The following is a 26513-nucleotide window of genomic DNA, read 5'->3' on the forward strand; positions in this document are numbered from 1 at the left end:
TTCCCTCCCTACCTGGAGGTGGCTGCAGTATACTTTCTCACATATTGACTATGGGCTTGGCTAGGCGCCCCAGTTTGGCCAATGGGATATTAGCAGATTTGGTGCACTCAGAGACTTGAAATTTGCTTGTGCAGTTGGGCTTTGTCTTTTCTGACTCTACAATCACCATGAGAACAATGTGGCCTGCTTATCCCACTTGTCCAAGGAGGGTGAGAGTCATGTGGTGCAGAGCTGCCTGGACGACTGGCAACTTGAAGCAGAGCCTCACAGCCAAGCCCAGCTTCAATCAGCCAATACTCAGCCAATCTGCAGATGCTGAAGTGAACCCAGCTGACATCAGCAGTCATTTCAGGCAATCTCCAGATGTATGAGAAATAAAGGCTTATTGTTGTGTGCCACTGAGGTTTTGTGGTTATTTGTTCCACAGTGATAACTGACTATTACATTTAGAAGTTAATTATTAATCTATCGTTATTATTTAGTAAATTTAAAACAGTATAATTCATTAGACAAATGTCTCCAGGCTGCAAAATTTTCTTTTCCCTTATGTTTGGTGCCAGAATAACCTTGCCTGTTAGGTGATACTCATACACTCCCATAGAGAGTGATTTTGTCCCCCATACAAGGCTAATAGTACATAAACTCCATTAACTTGTAATAAAAATACACATTCTTAGCTTTACTTAAAAATAATGAGTTATTTCCCATCTTTTATCAACATTGTGTGCTTAAATGAAATATAGCACCCATGAAAACAAACACAGATAATACATGCATGTTATTTTTGAACTGGAAGTTCAACACTTACATAAACAATACAAGACTATGTGTGTGCAGTAATTCAAGCTTAATTGTAAAATGTCCAGCCACTCGTGCACTCTAGTTTTGCATGGCCCGGAGTCTGAGTAATTTTTAGTGAACACATTGCTTAGCCAGTGCCTGAACATGGATTCCTGATTGACACAGATACTCATTTTAGCTAGGACACCCTCAGCTTGATGAACATTTCATGGGTGCTTTGCTCAGGATAACTACATGCACTAGCTTAAAAAAGAAGTTTTGACTCCATTGTTCTAGGGTGTAACAGGATCTGGAATTTATAGAAGATTCTCAGGTAATTCTAAAGTGCAGACATTTTTGGGAACTAATGCCCACCCAGAGGCCATATTACAAAGGTGCGGTATTGCTAAGATTTGGTGAAATCTACTTTTATCACACTGTATGAGAAAATGAAATAAATATATTGTGAGACGTTTGGCAGACATATCCCTGGCTATTATATCCTTTTTTTTTCTATTTTACTTATGATGTTTATAATAAGCATAATATTTTAAAGCCAAATATATGAGCTTTCAATTTTATAAACTATTTTCCTGCCATATTCTGTATCATAGTTGAATTACTTCTAACGATAAAAAAAAAATTGCAATCAACAGAATTCTCAGATGTAAAATCATCATGCATGACTTGATTATTACTGAATTATGACTGATTCTGTAATAAGGCTCATTTTGTTTCTATTCTAGATTATTATATCATCTCAGTTTTGGCATCTGGGTAGTTGAAGATTTATTTTTTTGTGTTTTTTTCAAAAATTTCTAAGTTTCTTCAGTTTGTATTTCTTTTGCAGTAATGTCATTTATAACCTTGTTAGTATTGAAGATCTTAGTAGTTATGGGCTTTACAGATTGTCACAGTTAATAAAGACAGATTTAAGCTTTGCAGATAAAGTTTCTTATATAGTATTCCCATCTTTCCATTTCAACTTTTCCTGACACCATTCTAATTTGTTTCATGGCTGTCATTTCCATGTAGAAGTATTTTATTTTAATTGGTGTCTTAGTTATCAAGGGCTGCTTTAATAGAAATACCACAAACAGATGGCTTCAACAAACAGGAGTTTATTCTCTCACAGTCTAGAAGTCCAAATTCAGCCCCAGGGGAAGGCTTTCTCTCTCTATTGGCTCTGAAGGACGGTCCTTGTCATCCATCTTCCCCTGGTCAAAGAGTTTCTCAGCCCAGGAACCGTAGGTCCAAATGCTGTGTTGTTCCCTTGGCTCTCGTTTCTTGGTGGTATGAGGTCCCCATGTCTCTCTGCTCACTTCTCTCTTTTATATCTCAAAAGAGATTGGCTTAAGATGCTATCTAATCAATATAACTGCCACTAATCCATGTCATTACATCATAGTGATAGAATTTACAACACATGGGGAAATCACATCAGATTGCAAAATGGTAGACAATCATACAATACTGGGAATCATGGCCTAAAGAAGTTGACACATATTTTTGGGGGACACAATTCAATCCATGACAACTAGTTGACAAATTTATCCATCCAGCAGGATAATTCAAATATTTGATCAGGTTATATATCATATTATTAAGGATATCGAACTCTTTACCCAGTAGCAATAATTACAGGACTCTTTTTGTTTACCAAAATTGTCAGTGCTGGTTTGCCCATTAAAACCAAATAAAGGTAAAAATGATATACTGAGAGACAAATTTATAATGGTTCATAAAATCTTAAAATTTCTAAAGCAGTCATAAATATTTTAACTCCTACAGAAGGTCATGAACATGTAAACAAATGAGTGGGGTTATCATCAAAATTGAGTAAACGGCCCTGAAATGGACTGGCTATCCCAATACCTCAAGGAAAGCAGCCCTCTACATGAAGTTCTAACATGTCCTCTCCCTCTGGATCTTACACCACTAATCATGACTCCCTGTTATTTAGGCTGGGCTTTCAACCTCTTCTCATTTTTTCATCTAGATCACTCCCCAGGATAGATTGAGATTTTGTTTGGGGTACTACCTGTATAAAATTGGAAGTAAGATTTAAGTGTATGCAATCACATAAGCAGATAGTAGAGAACAAAACAAAGACCACAATCAGCTTCCAGCATTTCTACCTCCATGGAATAGGACAAAAATGAAGAATGACATGAAAGAATTTGCCTCCTTCTTAAAAGCTTTTTTTTTTTTTTTTAAAGCTTAGTGTGCTAAAGCAAAAAAAAAAAAAAAAAAATAGAGACTTAAAAGCAGGGTTGGCCACAAGCCTGAGGAAATCTGGAATTTGATAAAAGTTTGAAGAAGCCCGTGAAAGTTACAGGTAGGCTGTCTGTCCATAAACAGTAGAAGCAGAAGTCTGAATTAAAACCATTAAAGGGGACGAAGTCATGCATATATTGCCTCTAAGATTGCAAAGCTCCCAATTTTCTAAAAAGGTTAGTCTACAAAATGTACTTGTTGTTGTTAGGTGCAGTCGAGTCAGTTCCGACTCATAGCGATCCTATGTACAACCGAACGAAACACTGCCTGGTCCTGTGCCATCCTCACAATCATTGCTATGTTTGAGCCTATTGTTGCAGCCACTATGTCCATCCATCTCATTGAGGGTTTTCCTCTTTTTCAATGACCCTCTACTTTACCAAGCATTATGTCCTTCTCCAGGGACTGGTCCCTTCTGATAACATATCCAAAGTATGAGAGATGAAGTCTTGCCATCCTTGCTTCCAAGAAGAGCTCTGGCTGTACTGCTTCCAAGACAGATTTTTTGTTCTTTTGAAGTCCATGGTATATTCCATAGTCTTCACCAGCAGCATAATTCAAAAACATCAATTCTTCTTCAGTCTTCCCTATTCGTTGTCCAGCTTTCGTATGCATGAGGCAATTGAAAATATCATGGCTTAGTCCTCAACACTTTAAGATGTCTTTTGCAGCAGATTTGCTCAATGTAATACATCATTTGATTTCTTGACTGCTTCTTCAATGGGTGTTGATTGTGGATCCAAGTAAAATGAAATCTTCGAGAACTTCAATATTTTCTCCACATAGAATGATGTTGCTTATTGGTCCAGTTGTGAGGATTTTTTTTCTTTATGTTGACCAGTGTAATCCATACTGAAGGCTGTAGTCTTTGATCTTCATCAGTAAGTGCTTTAAGTCCTCTTCACTTTCAGCATGCAAGTTCATGTTATCTGCATATTGCAGGTTGTTAATGAGTCTTCCATCAATCCTGATGCCATGTTTTTGTCATATAGTCCAGCTTCTCAGATTATTTGCTCAGCATATGGGTTGAATAAGTATGGTGATGGATACAACACTGATGCACACCTTTCCTGATTTTGAACCACGCAGTATTCCCTTGTTCTCTTCAAACAACTGCCTCTTCGTCTATGTATAGGTTCCGTAGGAGCACAACTAAATGTTCCGAAGTTTCTATTCTTAGAATTGTTATCCATCATTTGTTATGATTCACACAGTTAAATGCCTTTGCATAGTCAATAAAACACAGGGAAACATCTTTCTGGTATTTTCTGCTTTTAGCCAAGACTCATCTGACATCAGCAATAATATATTTAAAAGCAATATACCACCTGGAGAGCAAGAAAGGGTTTCTTCAAATAATGGTGGAATGGGAAGATCTAAAGTTTGGAGTAGATGAAGTATTTTGAAGAAGGTTGGAGATAGATAGAAAGAAGGTCTCCTGTTAAACAGGGACATCAAAAATTAGAAAGATAGAAGAATCGAGAGGGAAGTACTGCCTGAGACCACGATAACTGGTTTCTTTGGGCATGAAAGGTACATGAGAGCTGGATTCTGCCTTGTGCACTCTGTAGCTTATGCCCCAACCTACCCTATGCCCTCAAAAATTAAACACTCTTCCCCCATCAGGTCTCTGCTGAGCCTTGGGGTATTCTCCGTAGCAATTACTATTTTCAGTTTGTTCTCTGCCATTATTCTGGTTATGCCAGTTTTCTCTGGCAGCCCTTATCTCTTTCCATTGACCTGTGCCACTGTGTTCCCTTTTACCTCTAAGTATTGCCCTGGTGGTGCAGTGGTTAAGAGCTAAGGGCTGCTAATCAAAAAGTTGGCATTTCGAGTCCACCAGTCACTACTTGGAAACCGTATGGGGTAGTTCTATTCTGTCCTATAGGGCTGCTATATGCATATATTTTTCCCCTGCACTGTAACTTTTGGTTATTCTTCCCAACTCTGTCTTTCAGTCCTGTCTGGGTTCCCACAGCCTTAGCCTATGTCACCTTACCCTAATACTTGGTCATGTGATCTAAACTTGGGTCTCTTTTAATGTTAACCATAAACTGCTTAACCCAGCATGTGTTTTCTCAACATTTGTCATGGTCTTTCCCTAACCCAGCTTGGATATCTTCCTCCTTGACTATTCCCAAAATCAGTTTGTGGTACCTCAAGTCAGAATTACCACCTCCACATGTTCTGTCTCCTTAGCCTAACTCAGACTTTAATAAAGCAAGCCCTGTGTAGAACCCCACCTGAATCCAATGTGTTACACTTCAGGCAAGAGAGGTGAGTTCTTATCCCTGAGAGGCAAGAGCTAGAATGTCTATTGCAGGATCTGGGTATCTCTATGGGAAGACAGGTGGAAGTGACCAGAGACAGGCTCAACAGGAGCTGTCGGGATGTGTCATGAAGAGTTAGTTCAGGTTAAAGGACGTAGGGGTTCCTGTGAAAACCAGCTTCCCTTCTCAGGACCTTGGCAGAATAGGTGCTGAGATTAGTCGTAGGAGGAAAGCATCCCCCTTCGCTATTATTAGTAGTAGTTGATAATTTCTGAGTAAACAATAATGTCATTGTTCCTCAATTATCTCATTAGATCCTCCCCTAAATCCTGTGAGGTGGGCAGGACCAGTATTACTGACCACACTGAGTAGATAAGGAAACAGTCCAAGGAATCAGAGGTTAAATGCCTCATCAAGGTCACAAATGGTACTCAATCTAGATTCCCACCCGTAGCTTCAGCCACAGCTCTCTCTAGTATGCCACACACCTATCAGAACATAAAATGAAGCAAAACACCAAAAATCAAAACAAAAGTAGATTATAGATAGCCTTGACTAGTTATGATTGAAATTCACCTTATAAGCCACAATCAAAAAGTACACACAATAGGCATCTGTTTGTGTATTTCTAAGGAGACTCTATTTCTCGGTTGGCACTGCAAGAAAGGAAGGTGAGGATGGGGAGAGGCACAAAGATTACTGAAACCAGAATACATTCTGCCTCAGGGGAGGCATGACTGAAAGGCACACAATGGGGAGAGAGTAGGGTCTGCAGGAAGTCAGGGGCTGGAACCCCAGAAGACTGGGGCACAGAAGTCCCCTGGAGTCACCCCTAGAGAAGAAACCAGGCCCTTCAGGATGTTCTTCAGGGACAGACAGTGCTGTTTTCTTTGTTTTGGGAAAAGAATATGATAATAAATCAGGCCTCTCTTTTCAACTCTCTCCTACCCTTCTCTCACTAAGAGAGGTACAGCGCATTCTTTTTTTCCTGAAACCTACGCAGCATGTCAAGAATTAAGCCTCACGTCTAGGGGTGAGAATACCTTGGGCCAAGGGTGGTAGGGGAGTTGACACAGATGGGAGAGGGACAAGCAAACCAGGAGTAAGTACTGATGCTGGGATCCAATGGCTCCTACAAAAAAGCAAAAAAAAAAAAAAAACAACAAACCCTTTGTCTGTTGAGTGGATCCAAACTTATGATGACTGTAAAAGGTAACATAGTGGCACAGGATCAACGGAAAGAGATAAGGGCTGGAAGAGAAAACTGGCATAACCGGAATAGTAGCAGAGAACAAGTTGAAAATAGTAATTGCTATGAAGAATACCCCAACGCTGAGCAGAGACCTGACGGAGGAAGGGTGTTTAATTCTGAAGGCATATGGTAGCTTGGGGCATAAGCTACAGAGTGCACAAGGCAGAGACCAGCTCTCATGTACCTCTCATGCCCAAAAAAACTACTTATCCTGGTCTTAGGCATTGCTTCACTCTTGATTCTTCTATCCTTCTAATCTTTGGATGTCCTTATTTAACAGGAGGCCTTTTTTCTGTCTATCTACAATCTTCTGCAAATACTTCATCTTCTCTAAACTTCACATCTTCCCATTCCACCATGATGAGAAGAAACCTTTTACTGCTCTCTATTTTTTTTTTTTTTTGGGTGGTATATTGTGCAAAGGCAGGGGATGAGCACATTTCTCCAGAATGGAAGTCATTCATGCATTCATTTAAAAAATCACCTATTGATCGCCAACCACATTAAGTGAAGTCTGTGAATACAGAAACAAATAAACTCAGCCTTTGTATTCAAAGCGCCCACAGGCCAGTGAATGGACAAACACATGCATTGGTGGGTAACACAGATCTACTCTCATTGTGTTACTGAGTGTAAAGAATTAGTGACCCTTCATTGAGATGAGTGAGAAAATCTGCCAGGAGGATTCTGAGAGAGCTTCACCAAGAAGATGACAGGATCTTGGCTAGGTAAGAAAGGGGCAGAGGAAAACATTCCAGAGAAACAGCTACAAGCATGGCTACTTCAGGAAATGGCAGGCAACCCACTGTGGTTCAACTTATGATGCATATTAGGGGAATGGCAGGAAGTGAAGCTAACATTTAGTCAGGAAGAAGTCTGCAAACATGTTTAGTGGTTTTCATTTTTCTTGTAGCAATAGTATCTCATAAATAGTTTTTAGCAGAGAAGTAAAATATGTGTTCTGTCATACTGAAGTTCGGGGGGGTTGTTGGCGAAAAACTAAAGCTGAAGTTTTTACAGTGACACAGGCAAGGGATGATAAGATGTGAATTAGGGAAGGCACAAAGGGCACAAGAGAAGTATGAGAGACAATTCAGGGACAGGATCAAGGGGCATCATCATTGACTAGAAAGGAGCTCCTCAAGCTCTAGCATCTCTCAGAGGGTGGTTTGGCTGCAGCAGAGTGAAGAAGGAAGGTGGAAGATGAGGCTGAAGAAGTGAGCAGGACCTATACTGTACGAGATTTTCTAAGCCAGTGTTGGGAGTGTGCGTTCCATTCTAAGTGCAACGCTAAGTCCATAAAGATCTTAAACAAGGCCTGGCATGGTATAATTTGCTTTTTAAAATGGCCTCTTTGATTGTAAATGTGGAAGTTATTGTGTTGGTGAATGTTTTGGTATGTTTATTTTCACCACAATAAAAAAGAAAATAAAAATAAAATGGTCTCTTTGGCTGCAGCATAGAGAATTGATTATAGGACCAAGATTCAGGCCACAGAGACCAATTACGAGGCACTGTACCTTGGCTGTGCAATGGTTAAGAACTTGGCTGCTAATCCAAAGGTTAGCGGTTTAAATCCACCAGCTGCTCCTTGGAAACCCTATGGGGCAGTTCTACTCTGCCCTATAGGGTCGCTATGAGACAGAATTGACTTGATGGCAAGAGGTTTTTTTTTTTGAGTAGTTGAGATGAAAGACGATGAGGACTTAATTAAGAGTAGTGGCAGTGGACAGGAATAGAAAGGGCAGTAAAACATATTTTGCAGCTTGACAGGATTTATTAATTAATGGATGTGAAGAATGAGGGGAAGAATGAAATCAAGGATTACTCTTAGGTTTCCGATGGGTGGCAGTAATATTTGAGATGGGAAAGGCAGGCGATGAAAGAGTTTGTGAGTTAAGGGGTGTTAGCTAGAGGAATAGATAAGGCCGAGGAATGAAGGACTGTGCTAATGTTAATCAGCATAAATTTTTACATCAGCTGCTCTGACAGGAATCACAGTAGAGGGTCCCAGACGGAGTGGAGAAAAATGTAGGAGAAAATTCTAACACATACACACACGCACACGCGCGCGCACACACACACACACACACCAAGACCAGACTTACTGGTCTGACAGAGAGTGATGAAACTGAGAGAGCGTGGCTCCTGGACATCCGTATAGCTCAGTAATAAAGTCACTCCTGAGGTTCACCCTTCGGCCAAAGATTAGACAGACCCATAAAACAAAATGAGACTAAATGGGCGCCCCAGCCCAGGGGCAATGACAAGAAGGCAGGAGGGGTAGGTAACCTGGCAACAGGGAATCAAAGGTCAAGAAGGCCAGAGTGTTGACACGCTGCGGGGTTAGCAGCCAATGTCTCAAAACAACATGTGTATTGTTTAGTGAGAAACTAATTTACTCTATAAACCTTCATCTAAAGCACACCCACATACACACACACACAAAAAGATAGACTTTTTAGAAAAAGAGACAGATTTGCATGGAAGGAGGGTGATAGTAATGACAAATAGCATTTATACAATGCTTTACCGTTTACTAAGTCCTTCTCACATGTTTTATCTTTCCTCACTAAAACTCTGTAAGATGGGCATGGGAGATGTCCTTATTGATTATATCTATAGACAAGGAAGTTGAGACCATAAACATATAAATGGTTCATGTCAGTTTCTACAGAGAGAAATGAATTTGAACTTTCTTTCTTTTAACTTGAACACGTTGGACACGAATTGTCTGTGAAACTACAAGATTGAGGCAGCAGGTGTATGATTTATGACATTAAGGCAGGAAATCAGAGTTCTCAGGGTTCAAATCTAATCTGTGATATTTACTTTACCAGTCATGTGATTGTCAGTAAGTCACTTAACCTGTAGTTATCCAAATTCAGAAAAGTGCCCAGCATTTACTAAGTACTTTCTATGTCCCAAGATTTGTCCTAAGTTTTTTTTCACAGCCATTATTTTTAGAGCAGTTTTAAGTTTACAGAAAAATTGTGCAGAAAGTATAGCAAATTTCCATATATCCCTTCTGTCTCCTGAACTCTGTTTCTCCTGTTGTTATCTTGCATTCCTGTGGTACATTTGTTATAATTAATGAACCAATTTCAATATGTTACTATTAAATAAAATCCATAGTTTATATTAGGGTTCGCTCTTAGGGGTGTACAGTCCTAAGGATTTATACTGAAGTATAATGTCATGTGTCCACCATTACAGTATCACACTGAATAGTTTCAGTGCCTCCAAAGTGCCTGTGCTTCACCTGTTCATCCCTCCCCACTTCTCCCCTGAACCCTGATCTTTTTACTGTCTCTATCATTTTGTCTTTTCCAGAATATCATATATTGCAATCGTATAGTACATAGCCTTCACAGTTTGGCTTCTTTCACTTAGCAATATGTATTTAAGGTTATTCTGTGTCTTTTGGTACTTTAATAACCGGTGTCTTTTTGTAGCTGAATAATACTCCATTGCACGGATGCTCCAGAGTTTGTTTATCCATTCACCTTCTGAAGGACATCTCAGTTGCTTCCAATTTTGGGCAATTATGAATAAAGCTGTTATAAACATTTGTGTTCAAGTTTTTATGTGGACATACATTTTCAACTCAATTGGGTAACTACCTAGGAGTGTGGTTGCTGGATCCTATGGTAGGTCTGTGTTTAACTTTGTAAGAAAACACCAGATTGTTTTCCACAGGGACTGTACCATTTCATATTCCCATCAGAGAATTCCTTTTTGTGTACATTCCCATTAGGAGCGAATCAGAGTTCCTGTTGCTTCATATCCTTGCCTGCATTTGTGTGGTCAGTATTTTGAATTTTAGCCATTCTAATCAGCGTGTGGCATAGTGGTTAAGTGCTATGGCTGCTAACCAAAAGGTCGGCAGTTCGAATCCACCAGGTGCTCCTTGGAAACTCTATGGGGTAGTTCTACTCTGTCCTCTAGGTTTGCTATGAGTTGGAATCGACTCAACAGCAATAGTTTTTTTTTTTTTAAAACTTGTTTATTTTTACGTACAGCTTGACATTTCAGGACAACCCCCTGCCTGAAAACACACGCCTCCTTTCAAAATCTGGACTATAAGTTGAGTTGGGAGGCAATAGGGAGACCATGAATATTTTTGGATAAAAATTTAACTTAAGCCAAAATTTACCAGTTTTATAAAGCTGCCCTTGGCATCATGAAGAAAACAGAAAGCTCTCTCTCCATTCTATTGTATTGTGGCTCTAGCTTTATTGGGATTTAATATCTGAATCACCAAATGACTTCATAAGTACCTAGAGGGCAGGAAACATGACTTAGTACATTTCTCCGTGTACACTGGGATTATTTTCCAATTTCTTTTAAGGTCTAGATATGGGAACAAGTGCTAATACTTCCACATGGGTGATGAGAGTTTGAACTTGAACCCTGTGCTTCTGCTGACCCTAGATACTCTCTAGGAATCCTGTGGAAGTAGGCAAGAAAAAAGAGAATTCCCAGTGGATATGTCAGCCTCCAATATGACCTCAACTCATCCAGCTGCCTTCTTGTTGATGGGGATCCCAGGCCTGGAGCACCTGCACATCTGGATCTCCATCCCATTCTGCTCAGCCTATACACTGGCCCTGCTAGGCAACTGCACCCTGCTCTTCATCATCCGAGGGGATGCAGCCCTCCATGAGCCCATGTACCTCTTCCTGGCCATGTCGGCAGCCATTGACCTGGTTCTGTCCTCTACAACACTGCCCAAAATGCTTGCCATATTCTGGTTCAGGGATAGGAAGATCAACTTCTATGCCTGCCTGGTGCAGATGTTCTTTAATCACTCCTTCTCCATCATGGAGTCAGCAGTGCTGCTGGCCATGGCCTTTGATTGCTATATGGCCATCTGCAAGCCCTTGCACTACACCATGGTGCTGACTGGGCACCTAATCACCAGGATTGTCATGGCTGCTGTACTCCGAGCTGTGACACTAATGACTCCACTCCCTTTCCTGCTCAAACGCTTCCACTATTGCCAAGGCCCAGTGATTGCCCACTGCTACTGTGAACACATGGCTGTTGTAAGGCTGGCCTGTGGAGACACACGCTTCAACAATATCTATGGCATTGCTGTGGCCATGTTTATTGTGGTATTGGATCTGCTGTTTGTTATCCTATCTTACATCTTTATCCTTCGGGCAGTTCTACAGCTTGCTTCTCAGGAGGCTCGCTATAAGGCATTTGGGGCATGTGTCTCTCACATAGGTGCCATTCTAGCCTTCTACACACCTGTGGTCATCTCCTCAGTCATGCATTGTGTGGCCCGCCAGGCTCCTTCCCATGTCCACATTCTTCTTGCTAACTTGTATCTGTTTTTCCCACCCATGGTCAACCCTATCATCTATGGCGTCAAGACGAAGCAGATTCGTGAGCGAGTCATAGGACTATTCCTGAGAAAGGATGTGTAAATGGAGGGCATGGGATGTGTGGAGCCATATAGGACAGTTTGAATGTTGCATAATAGCAAGTGGAGGGTTGCCAGAATCTCCATGTTTAGTTATTTCCCAGTATAATGAAAAAAATAAATGGTGTCCTGAAACTCACAATTTTCTAATCAGGACTCACAGGTCTGTGTCCCCTCATAGCCTCTGGACTTGAGTTGGTGATTTTGCTGTCTCTTTACAGAACCCTCCCTTTTGTCAGATTCTTGACCCAATATCTTCTGGCGAGCTCACCTAGAGACACAAAAATATTTCCAAGTTCATTTATTTAAGAGACTGTGAGTTTCTATCCCAAGTAACTGGGAACTTGGTGAGCTATCCACTCACCACCTGAGAGGACCAGCATTACATCTGTTGTAGGAATCTCTCCTTAGTCACTCTGACAGGTGATGTTCAACTTTTGCCTAAGCACTCCTGTGTTGGGGGAGTTTACAACCTTGCAGTGCTACCGATTCCAAGTCAGACAACTCTGCTTGTTGGGAAGTTATTTCTTCACTTGAACCAGCCTACAGAGTTTTTGATTTCTTCTTTTGAGCTCTCCATGTTCATGGCTAATCTTTCTCATTAAACACTTTGGATAAGACATGTCCTTGACATCTCTTTGTACATCATGCAACTCTTTTTTTGCACATAGACATATTTTATATCTTCAACAAGGATGTGAGTCCCTCATTTACTAATTCTCCACTAAATATTGAACATTAAGAGTGTGCTAATTCCTTGCTCAGTACAGGTGATACACAGGCTGCTAAGGCAGGGATGCCACACCTATGTTTCTGTTCTGAGACAGAGAAAGAAATGATAATCACAGTGCATTGTGATCTCTGAACTTCCCACCCAGGGGCCCAGCATAGTGGAAGAAATGTGATGGAAAAGCGAATGGGAGATGGGAATATTGACATGTGTTTTTCTCTTTCTCATGCAAAACCAGATACTAGAGAATTCTTAATGTTAATGCTGACAAGTGCAGCTTTACTGCTCACACAAGCCCTCATACACCATCTTCCACAAGTGCATTCTTCTACATTTATCTTGTGACCTTTTTGTTTCCACAGAGACTACTGTTTATAAGTTATAAAATTATGTCTATGTCCATATGTACATCTATATCACCTCTCTATTTTATTTAGCCTTGAAAGATGATCTCTAAGCCCGTGTCAGCTGGGGTGTAGAAATTTGGGAGTTGTGGAAGCTTAGGAGGTGAAGGGAGTGGCAAGAACCTAAAGTTCTCCTTTCCCTTGTTTCCCACCTCTGTTCTCATGATTTCCTCTGACACCAACACAAATACTCCAGGGTAATGATACTCTAATTCTAGCTCCTTTGTAGTCACAATCCCTTGCTTGTTTCTTCTGTGCATAGCTGGGGCATGTTGGAAGCTTACAAAGCCTTTACATACTCACAACATATAAGCATAGTTGTTAGCTACCGTCTAGTCAGCCCTTAACTTATGGTGGCCTGATGCACAACAGAATGAACCACTGCCCAGTCTGGTGCCATTCCCATGAACGCATGTGGATCAGACTGTTGTGAGCCATAGGGTTTTCTTTGGCTGATTTTTGGAAGTGGACCATCAAGCCTTCTGCCTTTCTTCCTAGCCTGTCTTAGTCTGGAAGCTCTGTTGAAACCTGTTCAGTGTCATAGCAATATGGAAGCCTCCATTGGCAGACAGGTGGTGGCTGTGCGTGGGGTGCATTGGCCGGGAATCAAATGTGAGTCTCCTGCATGGAAGGCCAAAATTTTAAAAAAGTTAACAATCACTGCCCCCTGATTTTCAATCCTTTACCCAATTTCTTTAATATCAATATTTCATGGTTACCTTCTTCCCTCAGTTTCACGTATGCCATTCAGATCCTCTGAAATGAAATTTCCTAAAATCGTTCCCTTGTCTCCTCCTTCCTGCTCCCTGTTAACCCTATTATTAGAAGGAGATATGGGATATCGCACAGCCATTTGTCTATTTAGATTGGAGAATAACCTGGTTTGAGGACTTCAATTCCATTGGACAGTAAGGTCTCATTCCAAGACTCATTAGATTAAGATTTATCACATATTGCCTCCATGTTTTTCTGGGGAAAGTAAAAGGACTGGAAAAGCTTACCAACAAGATTGAAATTTTCTAGACCTTTACTAACAGAATTGTAGACTGTCTTCAAGAAGGTGTTAGAGTATAACATAACTTCTGGAAATTGTGCTTTATGACACTGTCAAAGAGACATTAGAAATTATCTACCAAAAGGGTCGAGGATAGAAATCTTACTTCTTGTGGTCTGTATGCTTGTGCTTATTGTGCTTAGTTTTATGAAGTTAAATAGGTATGGAAAGGGATATTGTAGTACAAAACTCATGCCCTGATTTTCCCTCTCCATTTCCTGAAGGTGGGTCTACACCGCACAGAAAACTCATGATCAAACAAAATAGGCTCTAACATTTCACTTAGACTCTTATTCCCACAGATCAGGTAAGACCCGGGGATTGCAGAGGCTTCCACAGTCAAGCCTTTTCTGCCATTACTAAACATTTATATGTGCCATAGATGCAGAACAGTCACCTGGGTTGAGCCCCTGCCTTAAGAATGTGTACAAGTCTCTCTTGGATCTGCTTGGAATGGACAGCATATACAACTGGGTTAAGGAAAGGTGGGATGAGGAGATAAAAGTTGGCCAGAAGGATATGGATATGGGGAGGCACATGATGGCCAAAGCGGTGGGTGAGAGAGGAAACAGCAATGGGGATATAGAAAACAAGGTTGGCACAGATGTGAGAACCACATGTCCCCAGGGCTTTAAGCTTGGCTTCAGGGGTTGCCAGACCATCACAGCCCTGAAAATCATCACATAGGAGGCAGTGATGGCTATTGAATCCAGGATCAATATCAGGAATCCAATTCCCATTCCATATAAGTTGTTGACTGTTGTGTCACCACATGCCAAGGGCACCACAGCCATGTGCTCACAATAAGAATGGGCAATTATTTGAGTCCGATAAAGGGACAGCTTAAGGTGGATCATCAGGGGCAGGGGTCCAATGTAAAGTAGCCCCTGGAGGAGTACAGCCAGCCCCAAACAGCCCACTACCTCATGGGTGAGCACTGATGTGTGACGTAGTGGGTCACATATGGCCACATAGTGATCAAAAGCCATGGCAAGGAAGATGCCTGACTCAATAGTGGCGAAACAGTGGACGAAGAACATCTGTGTCAAGCAGGCGTCCAGGCCAATGTTGCAGGCACCAAACCAGAAGATGGCCAGTAGTTTGGGCATGGTAGAGTTTGACAGGACCAGGTCAATGATGGCCAACATGCACAGGAAGAAGTACATGGGCTGGTGCAGGCTTCGTTCCACCCTTACCACCAGTAGAATGGTCACATTCCCCAACACGGCCACAAGGTACATGGAGCCAAAGGGAATGGAGAACCAGATGTGCAAGGATTCCAGCCCTGGGATTCCAGTTAGCAAGAAGGAGGTAGGCATTGAGCAGACATTATTAGAGGTAAACATGTTTGGGAATGTGATGTATCCAGGAGGCAGGAGGTCTTAGTTTTAGACTTCTACGCCTGTGTAAGACACTGCCTCTGGCAACTGTAGACTAGCTTTTCATTTCTATCCTGGGCAAGTGGTGGAACCTATAATGAAGAAGATTTCTGAACGCCAACTTGAAAATCAATATATTAAATATTTGGAAAAGAAACTGTCCATGATATCACCCCCTTGTTAAATGCAGACACAGGAATTCTCTTTATTTCTACTGTGAAATTGTCCTTCTACAGTGTAGAAGTCCCCCAAAATGTTTATCCCCATTGACCTAATTGATTTGCTTCGGGGAACTTTTCTTAAAGGAAATTGTAAACACATACAAGTTCTATGTTCAATGATTAAATGCAAACCCATATAATGTGCTTATCCTGGTATCTGCATATACTTCTCTTTTCACTGTATCAATAACAATAATAATAACATTGATAACGAACACTGATTAGCTATTTGCAACTGCTGATTTTTATAGCAATAAAAAGTTGGAAACAAGATGTGTTAAAAAAATCATTGCTTAAATTCTAGTGCATCCATTCATTGAATTATAATTATTGATAACTTTTTTAGAGTTATGTGTTTACCTGGAATAATGCTTAGATCATATTATGGTAAGAAAGGAGATGGCAGGAGGCAGATTAAGCTATGATATAATTCCATTAAAATATATATGTGTGTGTCACATAGATGTGGTGTGACACACACATAGATATTTGGTGTGGTCTTAAATAGAAAAAGAAAGATTTGTACCAAGTTAATATTTGTTGATTTTGGGTAGGTATGATCATTGGTGCTTTTAATTTTCTTCCTTTATTATACATGTATATTCTATCATTTAGAAACGACCAAGAGTTTTAAAAACAAGCATATAAATAATAAAGTCTAGTCAAAAACATGTAAGGGGACAATTTACTAAGGAAAATATTAAAACCAAAAAAAAAAACCTGTTGCCATCAAGTTGATTCTGACTCATAGTGACCCTGTAGGACAGAGAACTGCCTCCACCCCCAATTTTTTTTTTAGACCCCCCCCCAAAAAAAAGAGAGAAAGAAAGAAATGTGCACGGGCTTGTTTAAGACAATTTGGGGGGATTTTGTGATTATGTTCTTTCCCTCCTTATCTATCCACTAGGGTGATCTAGGATGGGCCTTGAAGGATGGGGAAAAATTGCCTAGGTAAAAACCTAGGAGGTAGGGAAGGTTCTCAGCAGAAATATGGCTGTGTGAAGAAAGAGCCTATAAAGATTCCGTAAACCTTTATAGAAGCAGACCGCCACATCTTTTTCCCACAGAGCGGGTTCAAACTGCTGAACTTTAGGTTAGTGGTGGAGTGTTTAACCACTGCACCACCAACCAAAACCCAAACTCACTGCCGTTGAGTCAATTCGGACTCATAGAGACCATATAGGACAGAGCAGAATTGCCCCACGGTTTCCAAGGAGCAGCTGGTGGTTTCAAACTGCCAACTTTTGATTAGCAGTCCAGCGCTTTAACCACTGTACCACCAGGGCTCCTTGAATATCATCTTGGTGAAGTACAATTTCCCCTTTCTCTAACTGGGTTCGTACCAGTTTGCTAAGATTGTCAAATGAATTGACTTCTTCAAAGATGACCACATTTGGCGTAGGTCCTAATGTCTCAAAGAAAACCCAGGTTTCATGGATAAACAGAATGAGGAAGAATAAATGAAGTTCCTTAAGAAAAGTGTACTCTAAGGAAATATTACTAAACTTTTTTGCTGAGAGCTTGAGAATCACCTGTAATTGAGAGAAGTCATACATTAAGCACATTGTTTTATGAGCAAATCTCTGGACATTTTGCCCATTGTCTGGTAGCAGGGATTCAAAAGAAGGGACTGCTATAAAAGTCAACGAGATCTTATTAACCACAACCATCTTCGTTTCTATTCTTTAAAGAGATGGGGAGGGTTGGGGAAAGGATGTGGGCATGGGGGTGGATCAGCACCTTCTTGCCCTTCTGCCCTTCAGATACCTCCAACTAAGAATCTAGCAATGACTCCTATGGCTTCACTCCTTCAGCATTTAAAATCTAAGAACACACAACATGGCCTGATTGAGGCCCTCCCCGCCTCAGGCCTACCTTCCTGATCTTTCCCATCTGGTTTCTGCAGAGTCAGCAAGTCTCAGAAATCCCATACTTGCCATAGTGACTTTCTTCACACAGACGTGTTTTTGTTGAAAGGCTTCTCCACTTCCTTGGTTTTCACCCAGGCAAATTTCCCCGACTTTTCAAGGCCCATTCTAGATAACCCTTCTAGATAAGCCCATTCTAGATAACTCTTCCAGAAAGCCTTCTGTGTTATCTCTAGTCTAAACCATAGTGGATACGTTAAGGAGGGAAGAGAACATAATCACAAAATCCTCCTAAATTGTCTTAAACAAGCCCATGACATTTCAATTTTTTTTTATCTAAATTATAAGTAGTAAATATATTTCCATATCATGTAAGCATAACAGATACCCTAATGTAGCCTCAAAACAAACAAACCCATTGCCGTCGAGTTGATTCCAACTCACAGCAACCCTACAGGACAGAGCAGAACTGAGAACTGCCCCATTGGGTTTCCAAGGAGTGGGGAGTGGATTCTAACTGCTGACCTTTTGGTTAGCAGGCAAGCTCTTAACCATTGCACCAGTGTAGCCTCAAAGGAGGTCCTTAATTCAGGCTTCAAAACACAGTTCATGTTTTTATGAGTTTGCTTACTTCTTGGTCAGGTATTGACTAGGTACTGAAAAGGAATAAAAGTTTTATAAACTTTAAAATGGTTCATAAGTGCTTTTTTACGTTAACTCTCACTGACTCTTCAGAAATTCCATGAATAGGGTACTTTACTATGCAAATAAGTGATAACTTCTGTAAAGTCAGTTCCTCAGGAGTCAAACATAAGGTTATGCTGAATCTGTCAGATAAAGATGGCAAAGAAATAAAGGTCTTGGGAGGCAGCACCATAAGACAATTCAGGGCACTAACTTCGTGGTCTAACAAATCAAGATTTCCTATTTCAGATCTTCCTATTGCTCTGTGAGTTTTGTCAAAATGTTTAACCTCTTGAAGTCTCAGCCTTTTTCATATATAAAATGGGGATAAAGGTACTGCAAAGGATTAGAATAATGACTGTATGAGATAAATGTGAAACCCTTATCACATGGCAGTAGCTTCCCTTTCCTGAATTCTTAGTGTTAAGTATGAAGATTAGACCAAAAATGTACAATCTACAAACTGAAATAGTTTCCTTGTATTTGTTACATGGGCCATCTTAGAGGATACATCAAAAGTCCAGGAATTATAGGAATGGGGCAGGGGCTTAAGGTGAACAATGGTCAATAAACAATTTGATCACACATCAGGGGGGATGTCTGAAGTTTTCTGTAAAAATATTGTGATGGATCATAATCTTAAAGCAGAAAGGGGTTTAATTACTCAATACTGGGACAAACCAAGGTAGTGGCTACTCACCACAAAAAAGTCAGTGTCCAGAGGATAGCCTTAAACCCAGGAGCCTAACTTTGATTTGTGTTACCCCAGTTAAGCCAATTATACTATGATTAAGTTATAGGCTGGAATGAAGAGAACGTGAGCATATGTATACAAGTAATATCCACCAAGTTGACAATTGGCACCTTAAGTGGTGGTTTGAATGTCAGAGAAACATTTTCGGCATCAACCTACTAAAGGGGATCCTTACCTGAACACTGGTGACATGCCTACTTCTCCTGGGAGAGACATTCTGAAGGTGGGTTTGAGGCTCCAGGAACAGACTTTTCGTTATGGTCAAATAAGCATGGATTAGAAGCAAGACAGACAGACGTGCAAATACTAACTCCACCATTTCCAGCTCTGCGACTTTAGGCAACTTAATCTCTCAGTCTCCATTTTTATTCCGTTTCCTAGTCTGTGAAACGAGAGGAGTAATAGCACCTTAGGGTTGTTTCATGTATTAAGCAAACTGTATATAAATGTGTGTGTTTGTGTGTGTGTATACACAGAAGGCCAAATGTTCCGATGCCTGGCTTCTGGAAAAGGCACAGTTTCGCTTCCTCACCTACTCCTCTCCTCTGTTCTTTGCCCTCTTTCACACAACACAGACACACAATCAGGGATGGATTATCCAATACACAAAGTAAGCACGGTGCTTATCACGCTTACAAGGTCAGCTGTAGTGAACGATTCCATATTTTTTCACCACATCAAAGATTGTGCTTCTAGGTATGGCTGGCATCTGTCTCTCTCCCAACCCCACAGCACCTTCCTACAGGATCAAAGCCACTTTTCAAATTTACAGCCCTTGACAGCAAGGTATGCACAGGCTTACTTGTGCTTACTTACTGGTAGTGAACAATTTCACGATTTTCACTACATAAAAGACGTGATGAAACCCACTTATATTGAGCTTGTTTCCTATACATTTGACTAGATCTTTGAAGATCAGTCCTGCATGGATCAAAGGAAAAATGTAGCTTCTGGAAATTGAAAACTGCTTCCAGTGACTTTGGCCACCTCTCTGGAACGTACTTACCCCTTGGGGTGCTGTTTACAGATGTCTAGGCTCAGCTCTTTACAGGGGTCAACTCTTTGGAGGCTCAGACACTTTCAGCTCATAGTCAAAGAAGGCTAGGATGTTGGTCTCTTCACCACTTTCTCCTATGCCCCCTCCTTATCCAGTCCTGAAAATAGCTAGTTATTTCCCAAGGGTTGCACAGAGAAACCGGCCTCCTTCCCTCTGGATGTTTAGTTACCCCCTTAGGAGGAGCCTTCACTGTCTATCCCACTCTACCTCACAGAACTAGAACCCAGAAGTTCATTCCTACTCCCTTGTGTGGCTATTGGCTGGGCCAGGTCTCTGTCTACCCACCTCTGGGCCTGAGGTACTCAATGGCTCCAAAGAGAATATCAGGATAGAGTTCACAAGAGAAATGTGGGGAAAAAAAAAAAAAAAATCAGATATTGGTATGACCAATATAGACACTGTTTTTTTGGAGGGGGGTTGTTCATTGCTTCTAATACATATATGTATATACTCAGAACTTAATATAAAACTAGGCTATACAAAGAAGGAGAAAGAAGACAATTACTTAAATATAACCTTTATCAGTACTGTAATTTTTCATTCTGTTTCTGCTTTTTTTCTACTCATGGTTGCTTAAAAATAATTATTTATAACCACAAATCACCGTAGCTGTTTGTCCATTCCTGTGGTTTACTTTACCTAAAAATCCCAGAGTAGTGGGAAGGCTAGTTTGAGTTTTCCCCCAGAGCAAAGTGGCACAGACATATTTTTCAGTATTCTTTTCCTGCCCGACCTTTGGCTAGGCTCCCAGGAGGGAAATTATCAACCGTTCTGTAGGCTCAGTAATTCTGTTGTCAAATTGTTTTCCCAAAGCATTTTTCCAGTTTGTTTTAACCCAGCAATAAATGAGTTAGTTTGCCAAATCTCTGTGTAGTAATTTTAAAAATATTCATTATGTGGATTGGCAAAAAAAAAGGATCTTGTATGAACACTTTTTACATTTGAACAATTTGTAGCCAATTGTATTTATTTAGTTTTAACAACTTATTTCCCCATTTTCCCTACTAAAAAAACCACACCAGCTGCTGTTGTAGCAACCCTATAAGACAGGGTAGAACTGCCCCATAGGGTTTCCAAGGAGCTCCTGGTGGATTCGAACTGTCAACCTTTTGGTTAGCAGCTGTACTAGATACCTAATATTCTTAAATGAAAGTGGGAAGAAAAATTTCAGGAACTATGTCAAAGATTTTAATGTTTTCTATAGGAAGTTCTGAAAATATGTACAGGGAGATACATTTAAAATCACTTTGCATGACTCATAATATTCTATCTTGATTGTGAGTTCCCTCAATTAGATTTCTTAATTATGCACAGAATATTTTCTCTCATCTGTAAGTTACTGTCATTGTCTTACTTTCCTCCTATTCATTCTCCTCTCTACTGCTGAAGTGCCATTTTGAAAGTGTAACATTGATTGTTTCACTCCCCAAATGTTGATTTTTTTCCATCTAGCTATATAATTATTTTCCCACCATCGCTGGGAAACGGCTGCCTTAACACAAATTAACATCCTCAGGTAATTCTGGAAGATTATTGCTCTCTCCCTGGAGCAGGCTCAAGCTAAAAGAGTTGTCAACACCTCAAGTAAAACTGTAGGGATATAGAAATTTAGATTCAGGATAGAAGAGTTGAATCTGACTGTACAACTCCTGCTCTTAAGTTATAATCCTTGCTTTGGAACTAACTAATTAGAATGGTTAAGAATCATATGACCATGGGAAATTGATCTATCTTTCTAGTCCATAAAATACTTACTGTGAAAAATGGACCTATTTTTTACAACTTTTTTTTAAAGAGTTAGCACATTGACAAATAATAATTGCCTAATAAGTGTCAACGTTAATAACAAAAATAGTAAGAAGGCTGCCCCAAAATAGTTTCTCTGTCTAATCCGTCATTGTCTCATACTGAACCCTAGTCAATATTTGAATCAGAACTGATCTGTGGGTGTCCTAGTTACTTGTCCTAGCCTAATAAATCAGCCTTTATTCTCTCTGTCTGGGTGATCAGCTTGGCACATTTCCATAAAGGGCAAATGATAAATAAGTTGGGGCAGCTTGTTCTTTCTTTTGTGAATCCTTAGCTTTGGTCTTAGTCTTTACCACAGCTTCTTCAAAGCTCCCCATTATCTCCCTTCATGGACATTTTTAGAAAATTCAGCATGAATCTCTTGAAATCTGAGTCTTGATTCTTCTATTTACAAGTAATTTTTTGGATAAGTCACCCTTTCTCTTTGGGTTTTGTTACAAAACAGGGTTACAATTTCTGCTCTACTTATAACATCAAAATAATATTAGACAGTATAATAAGTAAATAAATTTGTGTGTGTCGTGCCTTAAGATACAAAAAAAAAAAAATTTAAGAATAATTGTATTCAGTTTCCATATAGATGTGTGACTTGGAATAAGGTCCTTAATCTCCAAATATTTGTTTCTACAGCTGGTTTTGAAAACACATTAAAAAAAATCTGACACATGTTGTTGTTATGTGCTGTTGAGTTCATTCCTACTCACAGAGACCCTATATGACAGAGTAGAACTGCCCCTAGAGGGTTTCCTAGAGTATAATCTTTACTGGAGCAGATTACCATGTCTTTTCTCCCATGTAGCGGCTGGTGAGTTGGAACTGCTGATCTTTTGGCTAGTAGCCATGTGCTCTAACCATTGCTCCAGGAGGTTCCTTATCTGACACATAGTAAAACCAAAAAAAAAAAAAAAAACCCAAACCTGTTGCTGTCGAGTCAATTTAGACACAGCAAGTACTTCATAAATCAGAGCCTTAATGTTGGAAGTATCTGTTTTCACATTTATCTTCTATACTAGAGACTGTGAGAGCAGAGATCCCATCCCCAATGGACAGTAAAGGACTTGGGCCACGGCTGGTACTCAGGAAATGTTTGGAGAAGTGAATCCTGGTCTCCAGTTGCTGCTTTTTTTTTTCTTGCTTAACTTTCAAAAGAACAGCTGATCTCTTGTATTCAGATTCTTGCTTTGCAAGACTTCGTGACACTCTCACCCTTACCCTACACACATCAGCTCCTAAGGGCCAAATGGAGTACTTAAACTGGAGGGATCTTAGAAGCTCATCATCCCTGTTTACTTTGATCTTTGAATGATGGGAACTGTTGTTTCAGTTCCTCCTCTGATATAGAAATATTGGAAAAAGTAGAGTGGGGGTTGGGAGAGAAATTGGACAAAAATTATCACAAGAATATCTGACAGCTCCAGTCCAAACAATGGCCATAGAAGCTATTCACTGAGTCTATAGGGATTCTGCTGTGGGGTAACGGCAGGATAAGGAGACCTAGAAAAGATGGGCTTTAAACATCTTCTTGAAGCATTGGAGAGTTAATATAATAGTGAAGAATTATTAGGCTGAGCTCTGAGACAAGAGAAATCCAGAGTGGTAAAACTGACATTTGGGAGCACATTTCACCTGGTGGCATTTGTTAATTCTGAAGAGGTAGCTGGGAGGCTGAGCTATAATTTTGACAGTCAAGACAGGCTAGGGAAAAAGAATTTGCAGCCCAGGGCTTGTTGAAGAGAAAGTGGCCTTGGTAAAGATATGCCAAACCCCACTCCTTCACACACTTTAAGTTTGGATTCTTAAAGGCTGCATAGTGAGAATAACGGTAAACTGGAAATAGACCAAAATTTGCAGGGATTGAAGCTCAGCTTCACATCTTCTTAATCCCTGATTGAGATTACTAATATCCTTTGGTACCTGGCAGAAACCAAACTAAATCATCTCTGAAGGAAAATTACATTATCTTAGACCTTATATCATTAAAAAAAAATTTTTTTTAACAAAATATCTAGTATACAGAAAAAAAAAAGCAAGTACAGAGGAGAAAAGGCAACATGAACGAGAACTAGTTATGAACATATCTGCAGAGGCCCCACAAACTGAAGTTATCAGGAAGAGAATTTAAGATAACTAGTAGTACTATTTCACATAGGTAAATGAAAAGATTTTAGAATTCCAGCACAGAACTGGAAACTATGCACAAGGATTAGTAGATATGAAAAGGAACACTAATTTATATTAAGAACTCAATGGATAGATTTGGTAGCAAGTTAGGCAAACTGAAAAAAGAGTTAGTAATACAAAAATTAGCTCAAAATATGTAAAAAAAAAAAAAAAGCATGGACAGATAAAAATGAAGAAAAGTAAAGGAAAAAATATTCTGAAATAGAGGACAAAATGAGAAGGACTAACATGCAATTAAATGGTGTCCTAGAAAGAGAGGAGGAGAAGGCAAGGCAGAAGCATTATTGCAAGAGACTGTCTGAGAATTTAAAAAATGACTCAAGATATAAAGCTACAGATTCAAGAAATCCTATGAAAACCAAACTAGGTAAATTAAAAAAAAGAAAAACTCCCACACCTACACCTATCATTGTAGAATTGATGAATACCAAACATAAGGCAGAAAAGATCTTAAAAGAAGCCAGAGGACAAAAAACTACTGAAAAAGGAGCAACATTTAGACTGACAGCAGCAGTATTTTCAAAAGAAACAATGGAAGCCAGGAGATAATGGAACCATATCTTCAAACGGCTGAATGATAACAGCCAAATTCTAAACTCAGATAAAATATCTTTCTTTAAAACAAACACTAAGAGAATTGAACATCAGCACACCTACACTATTTGTGCCCATTCCAAAGAAAGGTGACCCAACAGAATGCAGAAATTATTGTACAATATCATTAATATCACATGTAAGTAAAATTTTGCTGAAGATCATTCAAAAATGGTTGCAGCAGTACATCGACAGGGAACTGCCAGAAATTCAAGCTGGAATCAGAAGAGGACATGGAAAGAGGGATATCACTGCTGATATCTTGGCTGAAAGCTGAGATTACCAGAAAGATATTTACTTGTGTTTTATTGATATGCAAACCATTTGACTGTGTGGATCATAAAAAATTACGGATAAAATTGCAAAGAATGGGAATTTCAGAACATTTAATTGTCCTCATGAGGAACCTGTACATAGACCAAGAGGCAGTTGTTCGAGCAGAACAAGGGGATACTGTGTGGTTTAAAATCAGGAAAGTTATGCCTAAGGATTGTATCTTTTTGTTATAATTATTCAATCTGTATGCTGAGCAAATAATCCAAGAAGCTGAACTGTATGAAGAGGAATGTGGCAACAGAATTGGTGGAAGACTCATTAACAACTTGTGTTATGCAGGGGACACAACCTTGCTTTCTGAAAGGGAAGAGGACTTGAAGCACTTACTGATGAAGATCAAAGACTACAGCCTTAGGATAGATTACACCTCAACATAAAGAGAATAAAACTCCTCACAACTGGGCCAATAAGCAACATCATGATAAACAGAAAAAATATTGAAGTTGCCAAGGACTTCCTTGTACTTAGATCCACAATCAATGTCCGGGGAAGCAGCAGTCAAGAAATCAAATGACATTGAGACTGGAGGGACCCTGGATGACATGGCTATGGACTCTTTGTTAGCCCAAAACTAAAGCTATTCCTGAAGCCACCTCTTCAGACAAAGATTAGACTGGACTATAAGACATAAAATAACACTCGTGAACAGTGTACTTCTTAGTTTAAGTAGATACATGAGACTAAATGGGCAGCTCTTGTTCAGATGTGAGATGAGAAGGCAGAAAGGAAGAGAGCTGGTTGAATGGACACGGGAAATCTGGGGTGAAAAGGAGGAGTGCCCTGTCATATTATAGGGAGAGCAACTAGGGTTGCATAATGATGCGTATATAAGTTTTTGTATGAGAAACTAACTTAAACTGTAAACTTCCACTTAAAGTATAATAAAATAATAAAAGAGCAAAAAAAAAAAGAAAAGAAAAGAAAGAAAGAAATCAAACAATGTATTGCATTTGGCAAATCTGCTGCAAAAGACCTCTCTTAAGTGCTAAAAAGCAAAGACGTCACTTTGAGGACTAAAGTGCACCTGACTCAAGCCACGGTATTTTCAATCACCTCATAAGCAGGAGAAAGCTGGACAAAGAATAAGGAAGACCAAAGGAGAACTGATGCCTTTGAATTACGGTGCTGGCAAAGAATATTGACTATACCATGGACTGCCAGAAGAAAGAACCAATCTGTCTTGGAACAAGGGCAGCCAGAACGCTCCTTAGAAGCGAGGATGGCGAGACTTCATCTCATGTATTTTGGACATGGTCTCAGGGGGTACCAGTTCCTCAGAAGGACATCATGCTTGGTAAAGTAGAAGGTCAGCAAAAAATGAGGAAGGCCCTCCACAAGATGGATTGACCCCATGGCTGCAACAATAGGCTCAGACATAGTAACGATTCTGAGGGTGGTGCAGGGACCAGGCAGCATTTCATCCTGTTGTACA

At 40.0% G+C, this 26513-nt stretch overlaps 1 protein-coding gene and 1 pseudogene across 1 annotated transcript; one reads left to right on the forward strand and one right to left on the reverse strand.

The window, feature by feature from the left end:
* Positions 1-10700: 10700 nt before the first annotated feature.
* LOC100662168 (olfactory receptor 52K2-like) lies at positions 10701-16127 on the forward strand. The gene has a single exon (XM_023542380.2). It carries the CDS (start codon positions 11070-11072, stop codon positions 12012-12014), a length of 945 nt encoding a protein of 314 aa, XP_023398148.2. The 5' UTR covers positions 10701-11069; the 3' UTR covers positions 12015-16127.
* LOC100664714 (olfactory receptor 52M1-like) lies at positions 13266-16059 on the reverse strand (annotated as a pseudogene).
* Positions 16128-26513: the final 10386 nt, after the last annotated feature.

Source organism: Loxodonta africana, chromosome 7, assembly GCF_030014295.1.
Source record: "Loxodonta africana isolate mLoxAfr1 chromosome 7, mLoxAfr1.hap2, whole genome shotgun sequence".
Classification (NCBI taxonomy): domain Eukaryota; kingdom Metazoa; phylum Chordata; class Mammalia; order Proboscidea; family Elephantidae; genus Loxodonta; species Loxodonta africana.